Genomic DNA, 7,929 nt, shown 5'->3' on the forward strand with positions numbered 1-7,929 from the left:
CCCTCCTGTTAAATCATGAAAGAACTGTGATTAACCACATTATTTTAGAAAGCTGAGTTAAATTTCACTAGCCACACCCAGGCCTGATTACTGCCAGACCTGTTGAATCAAGAAATCACTTTCATGTCAATCAACATTCATTCATTCATTCATTCATTAAAGAGCAACACAGCATGCCGCGATCTAAAGAAATTCAAGAACAGATGAGAAACAAAATAGTTGACATGTATCAGTCTGGAAAGGGTTATAAAGCCATTTGTAAGGCTTTGGGACTCCAGGGAACCACAGTCAGAGCCATTATCCACAAATTGAGAAAACTTGGAACAGTGGTGAACCTTCACAGGAGTGGCCGGCCTACCAAAATTACTCCAAGAGTGCAACGACGACTCATCCAGGAGGTCATAAAAGAACCCAGGACAACATCTAAAGAACTGCAGGCCTCACTTGCCTCAATTAAGGTCAGTGTTAATGATTCAACAATAAGAAAGAGACTGGGCAAAAACGACATCCATGGGAGAGTTCCAAGGCAAAAGCCACTGCGAGAAAACTTGGAACAGTGGTGAACCTTCCCAGGAGTGCTGGGGCCTACCAAAATTACTCCAAGAGCGCAACGGCGACTCATCCAGGAGGTCATAAAATAACCCAGAACAACATCTAAAGAACTGCAGGCCTCACTTGCCTCAATTAAGGTCAGTGTTCATGATTCAACAATAAGAAAGAGACTGGGGAAAAAATGGCATCCATGGGAGAGTTCCAAGGTAAAAGCCACTGCTGACCAAAAAGAACACAAAGGCTCGTCTCACATTTGCCAAAAAATATCTGGATTATCCCCAAGAGTTTTGGGCAAATATTCTGTGGAATGATGAGACAAAAGTTTTTGGAAGAACTTTTTGGAAGGTGAGTGTCCTGTTACATCTGGCGTAAAACTAACACAGCATTTCATAAAAAGAATATCATACCAACAGTCAAACATGGTGGTGGTAGTGGGATGGTCTGGGGCTGCTTTGCAGTTTCAGGAACTAGACAACTTGCCATAATTGATGGAAACATGAATTCTGCAGTCTATCAGAAAATCCTGAAGGAGAATGTCCGGCCGTCAGTTTGTGACCTCAAGCTCAAGCGCACTTGGGTTATGCAGCAGGACAATGATCCCAAACACACCAGCAAGTCCACCTCTGATTGGCTCAAGAAAAACAAAAAGAAGGTTTTGGATTGGCCAAGTCAATGTCCGGACTTAAATCTGTGGCATGACCTTAAACAGTCCATTCATGCTTGAAAACCCTCCAATGTGGCTGAATTAAAACAATTCTGCAAAGAAGAGTGGGCCAAAATTCCTCCACAGCGATGTGAAATTCTCATTGACTGTTATCACAAACGCTTGATGAAAAGGGAGGCACAACCAGTTATTAGATTTAGGGGGCTATTACTTTTTCACATAGTGCCAGGCAGGTTTGGACTGCTTTTTTCCCTTAATAAATGAAATCATTAGTTCAAAACTGCATTTTGTATTTACTCGGGTTATCTTTGTGTAATATTAAAATTTGTTTGATGACAGGGACGCGGGAAGTAGTGCGTGTTTTCACATGGTTGCAAATGCAACGTGCGATTAATCGCAATTAATTGTTTGACAGCACCAGTTTTAAAATATAATTTATTCCTATGATGGCAAAGCTGAATTTCCAGCATCATTACTCCAGTCTTCAGTGTCACATGATCCTTCAGAAATCATTCTAATATGCTGATCTACATTTCTTATTATTATCAATGATGAAAAAAGTTGTGCTGTGGAACGTTTAACAGAACAGCATTTGTTTCAAATTCTTTTTTTTTTTTGTAATAGTATTCAATGCCACAGTATTAGTATCTTTTAATAAATAAATAAATAAATACACACACACACTTTGAAACTTTGTAACTGTACGGTATATTGAACCTGAACAATATATTCTTTCCTCTCGGCTCAAAACAAATAACTATAAACTTAGTGCAGATTTTAAATATGGTTTATTTTTGCATCTATGCTACCAAAATGTGGAACATATTTCTGTGATTTATGTTTTTAATCAGTAAATACTGAATAAACCCCAAAACTTTCAAAGTGAGAAAAATGTACTATGTAATAGATCATAAATAGGCTACAGTCAACACAATTTTTACAAATGTGAAAAATGGAACAAGATTCGAACTGCACTATATATATTTTGGCTAATCTTGATGTTTATTAGACATGTTAAATATCCTATAGTGCCCTTCGAATTTCATTCCATTTTCTTCATTATAAAACACAATACTGTCTTTCATCTACATGTGACCTGCATATTTTTAGCCAAATTACCATGTTCCATCACAATGTGAAGATTATTTTAAATCTATGCACTTATTATGCACATACATCTTTTGTTGTGTTTTGTTTTATTTTTAGTTGGGGACTTGGGATCTGCTGTGAGTAACATTTTTAATACTAATAGGTTTTTTTATGTTACCGTTACATTAATGAACTTAAATAGTTCTCCCAACAAAAATGTTTGCTTCTAAAGCTTTAAAAAAAGAGTAATGAAACATCAAAGTCAATCTTATTTGTGAAAAGTGCCAACTGAGAGATAAAAAGGAAGGGTCAAAAGTCCAAATAACTGACCTTTGATTATAGACGCATGACTCTAAATTGCTTTTAGGAATGGTTTTGTATAAAACGATCGCTTTCAAACAGATATAGGAATCAATACATGTGGCCAGAAATATCTCCTATTGTTCAACACTTCACAAACACAACACACCTTTCCAATGTCTTATTACTAAGTACTGAGTCTCTACAGAATTACAAATGAATTTGAAGGAGAGTCAGTGTAAAACATTTCTCCGCCAATGAGCGCTCTTTTCTGGGATCTATAAACACTTTCAGCAATAGGACCCGTATCCGCCCTAATCTAATCTGCCTCATTGAAACAGGGACTATGCTCATCCATAACCTAATTATAAGCAGCCTCTGATGCACCACACACGGCATATAATATTGATCAGGAGAGAATGTTATGCTCCATTTAAAGAAAGCGAATATCTGCAAGTGCTCAGAGACATTAAACAAATCCCTTGTGGTGCATGCGGAAAGAAAGGGAGAGATTATACAGGTCACAGATGACTTACAGTCTTCATCTAAATGGAGAGAAGTGTTACTGTGTGCTGAATAGAAAATGTTCAAATGCATCTAGATGCCACATAAATAAGAGTTTGCTGTAATCTGAGACTTGGTAACAAACAAGCATAACTAGGCTTAACACACAGATGCAGAAGAAAAAAAAAATATGTGAACCCTTTATGTGTATGTGTTACTGAAATTATGCAGGAATCCATAGAATGTCCAAAGGTTCACATACATTTACCTGCAAATTTTACAATAATTGAAATAAGTTAATATTCAGATTTACTATCTTACAGAAAATGTACTACGGAGTCACATCCTCAAATGCAAAGCAAGTTGCTTTAGACAAAACATCCAGTGAATGATGCAGGAATAACTAAATACTTGTTTATTCGTTTCTATCGTAAAACCTACCAACTGTGAGGTCATCGAGTTCTGGCAACACAGGCAGGGTCCAGCCAATAGAGTTGAGCAGAGCGGTCACCTGACCCATGTTAGCTAAGGGTTCCACACGCACCACCTGGAAAAAGTAACAAAAGTTTGATTTGTTGTTTATGACAATTGTACATTTCCTCACTTTTCATTGTATGTTTGTATCAGCTGTTTGGACTCTCATTCTGACGGCACCCATTCACTGCAGAGGATCCACTGGTGAGCAAGTGATGTAATGCTAAATTTTTCCAAATCTGTTCACATGAAGAAACAAACTCATCTACATCTTGGATGGCCTGAGTGAGTAAATGTATAAACTATTCCTTTAACTTTAAATGAGGAGAAGAGATTTAAACCATTTTACTGCCAAAAAATAATATCTGGCAACAGCCACCTGCCGTTTTGTGTCCACCTCCAGAATGTCCATCATGTTAATCATGATGTTCTTGTGCGTCTTCTTGTATTTTCCCACCCTGAGAGATACAGTCAGCCATCCTGGACGACCTGTGCACATATGTTTCTTCCCTCCCTCTTTTTTCCATTCTCGCACCTGAAAAATGTAAATGGTCATATTTTATTAAAACCAGATTGCATCGATGTCTCATCAAATTTATTCACTCTTTTTTTTTATTTTTTTTTTAATTGATTCAGCAAAACCACAATAAAATTACCAAAAACTATTTTAAGTTAGTTAACAATAACTACACTGATACACCTGTCATGGTGTGTCGACTGGTAGTGGGCGTGTCAGTAACTTTTCGCCACGCCCCTACATTCACCACCCCCTTAACTTGCAGAGAGGCTGCCAGCTACTTTTTTTGTAACATCATTTTTTTTTTTTTTTATCAGAATTTCTTTGAAGGGAAACCGCCTACCTTTATAGATCAAACCGCTTACACGTTTCATTTTTTTCATGCATATTCATTAATATTACATGTATTTCTAATTTGTATGCATAACGAATTATCACCAATGTCAAAGACTATAGATATACTTGAAGGGACCTTTGGCAATACTAAAGTATATGAAATATTAAGTTATTAATGAAAGTATGTAACATAAAAGCATTCGGCTAGAAGTTTTGCGGATACCTGTCTCTGAATGTCTCTGACTCGCTGGTCGTGCTGCTTGGGCGCTGAGCACATCTTGAAGATGATCCACGCGCGGAGGTAGTAGTACACATCAAAGATGACGGATAAGGGGAGCAGAAAGAGGCAAACGAAGATCCATCTCTGGTGTACTATCACGTACTCCAAGCCCTTCACCTTAATCCACACCAAAAACAAGATAACTAACCCACCCAAATATAACAACGGATCCATTCCGACAGCTTTTTAAATCACGAATCGCCTAATTACAATGCAATTTAAAAACGCATGGAGCTTGTTGCTGGCTTTTGACTTAACAAACTCTTTTTATTTGTATTCACAGCGGACGACCATAAAACCACATGCATTAGTACTGTCTGATAAACTGCTATTTAATGCGATTTCTCGTATTCCTTGTGCGCGCAGTTTCCCCACTTGCACTCGCACAATTTGTCATCTATGTTTTTCATGCTGTTTAGGAACTTGCCCAGGTGGTCTAAGCACCGCCCCCAGCATGCGATGATTGGCCAGTAGCGCGTCAAATCAGATGACACCTGTGGTTGCGCGTCATCTGTTCAGCCAATCACAAGAAAGAAACACCGTCACACCATTGACTCAGTGAGATGACTTCATTATTATTCAGTAGTTGAGAAATGAGGCGACTAGTGATAGCAGTACAGTTATAGGCATACATTTCAGTTTAAAAGATTATTCCAATACTACAATTTAAAAGATTATTCCAGTACTATAATGTAAAATGTATAGAATATTCGTACCCGGGTTTAGAGGGTTTTATCATAGTGGTTTCTGAGTAAAATAAATTCTGTGGTTAAAATGAATGGAAGACTAACACTTTTTAGTTCATAAGACGTTATTTTATTGTTAAAATAATCAAACACGAACCATAATAGACTGCTTAGGTGAAGATCTGTGTTTGCTGGAACATTTTTGTTCTACAACATTAGACACAGTCACACCATCCCTTACCAAAAAGTAGTATACTTCAAGTTTATTTTAGTAAGTATACTTAAGTAAAGTCCACGTATATTTTTAAGTATACTTTATGTAGTAAGTATACAAATATCAGTGTACCCTAAATGTGAATTTTGAAGCCACTATGTTTATGTAATTGCTAGTAAGCTGCTAAAAAGGAATAACTACCACAGAGAGTTTACCTGCTTGACTGCTTTTACTTAGTAACAAGTAAGCAATTTAGCATCAAAAGAAAATCCACAAGTCAATGTGCTTAATTTATGTTGTAGAACAAAATGTGAAAATCTCTTCAAGTAGGTTCATCACAAACATTAAAGGGTAAAATGAAAATTTTGTCGTCATTTACTCATCCTCAAATTGTTCCAAACCTGTATGATTTTATTTCTTCGGCTGAACACAGAAGACGATATTTTGAAGAATGTGTGTAACCAGCTGCCAGTAGCAATAGACTTTTCAGTCCTTCATATAGTCCTCCAATAGTACTTCCATACTATGGAAGTCAACAGCTACCGGCAATGTTTTCCAACATTCTTCAAATTATTTTATTTTGTTTTCAACAGAAGAGAGAAACTCATACAGGTTTGGAACAACTTGAGGGTGAGTAAATGATGACAAGCACTTTTTTATCCCTTTAATTTACCAAAAAAAACCAACCAAACAAAAAATCTAAAAGCTCTATGAAATCTGTGAGCAATAGCTATGCTTTCTTCATTTTTGACGTCATGACTGAGCAGCATGAAGGGTTAACCGGCAAACTAATGTTTATAACGGTTCACACTGATAAATGCTTCAAATGTATTTATCAACTGGATTTTCATTCAAACCTGTCCATGTCTTGGGGGAAATCTATTTTAAAAGGTTAGGGATCGCCATGTAGCTACAACAAATATGTCTGCTTATAGGCTATGTCTTCTTGTTGGGAATCATTTTCAAATGCATGCCAGTAAGCATCTGGCCTACAGACGGCTCTGGGGTGGGGCATGAACTCTAATGATGCTCTTATAATGATAGAGGAGTTTGACAGCAAAGCAGCTGCGCTCATTTGACAGCATGGACTAAACCTGATGCGCGTGAACAGCAGCAGATCACCGCTACGATCGAGTGCATGTTACATTTGTGTAATGCACATTATGTCCTTTTTTACTACAAGTGCCCAAATCAAGACATTGGGTAATATCAAGGCATTATCAGTCATAAAATGCGCACAGGATATGCAATTTCCTTTAGAAGTGAACCAATGCAGACAAGTCTCCGTTTGAGGAACTTGATTCACCCTGGAGTCTCGATATCATCCTGAAGCTGGACGATGCGCGCGGAACTTTCCAGATAGATCAATGTTATGAATTTACATTATGCCTTCACTACATCATGGCGCTATTTTCATTGGAGTATTTTTAATAGTCACCGGTGGCTCCACTGCTTTTCTCATTTCTAATCAAAGTCGACTGCAGGCGTTCAGCATGTGCTGTGTGGTGCTCGGGGCGGTGATGCTCATATTAGGGCTCTTCTGGGCGATGAACGGCAAGAGAAACCCGGTGCCTTATAATGAAGAGTACAGCCACGACTACAGTCAAGTCCTGTTCACCCCACCGCCCGGAAACCACTTCCCCGAGTCCCAGTCCGACTTTCTGCACGGGTAAGTGGGGAATCGCATCATAAATTCACTTATAAATGTCTGCGCTGATGATTCTGATAAGATGAAGAAAAGGTACAGAAGACAAAATCACTGTCTGAGCAGTTTGGAGTTGAGTCGTAGAGGAGTTTCCATCCAAAAGTGCATTAAGCTAAAGCCTATATCAGGATCAATCTAGAGTTATTAGCAGAGGGACTCGACCCCCAAACTCTCCTCAGTACACAAAAATAACGTTTGATGTTATTTTAGTTGCCATAAATGGGCACTAACATGCACTCAAGTCACTATAAAATTGTAATTTCAAGATATATTTCATTTACGAGTAGGCTATAGATAAACAGATAGGCAGAGAGTAGAATTACTCTTTATATTGTACTTTTTAAATTGTAAATGTATTTTTATGCACTTTTTGCAATTTTATATGTAGTATTTGTACTCTTTATATTGCACGTTTTAAAATTTAAATGTATTTTTATGTAGGCTAACCTACTTTAAAGTAGCTAATTATATACATTTAATGAGTAATTCTACTACATATAGTAGAATTACTAATGAAATTGCAATTTTATTTGTACTTTTATATTGTACTTTTTAAATTCTATATGTATTTGACATATATTTGTAATTTAAATATGATATAATTAATT

The 7,929-nt window shown here is 37.1% G+C and overlaps 1 protein-coding gene across 1 annotated transcript in view; it reads right to left on the reverse strand.

The window, feature by feature from the left end:
- LOC107687183 (delta(24)-sterol reductase-like) overlaps positions 1-5,130 on the reverse strand; it is a 13,056-nt gene extending 7,926 nt beyond the window's left edge. The window contains exons 1-3 of the mRNA XM_016484414.1: positions 4,660-5,130; positions 3,963-4,118; positions 3,551-3,656 (exon numbers count right to left, since the gene is read on the reverse strand). Of these exons, the coding sequence (XP_016339900.1) occupies positions 3,551-3,656; positions 3,963-4,118; positions 4,660-4,890 (493 nt within the window). The 5' untranslated portion in view covers positions 4,891-5,130. The remainder of the gene's footprint in view (positions 1-3,550; positions 3,657-3,962; positions 4,119-4,659) is intronic.
- Between the last annotated feature and the right edge of the window lie 2,799 nt (positions 5,131-7,929).

This window comes from Sinocyclocheilus anshuiensis, unplaced genomic scaffold (assembly GCF_001515605.1).
Source record: "Sinocyclocheilus anshuiensis isolate Anshui unplaced genomic scaffold, SAMN03320099.WGS_v1.1 scaffold1355, whole genome shotgun sequence".
Taxonomy (NCBI): Eukaryota; Metazoa; Chordata; class Actinopteri; order Cypriniformes; family Cyprinidae; genus Sinocyclocheilus; species Sinocyclocheilus anshuiensis.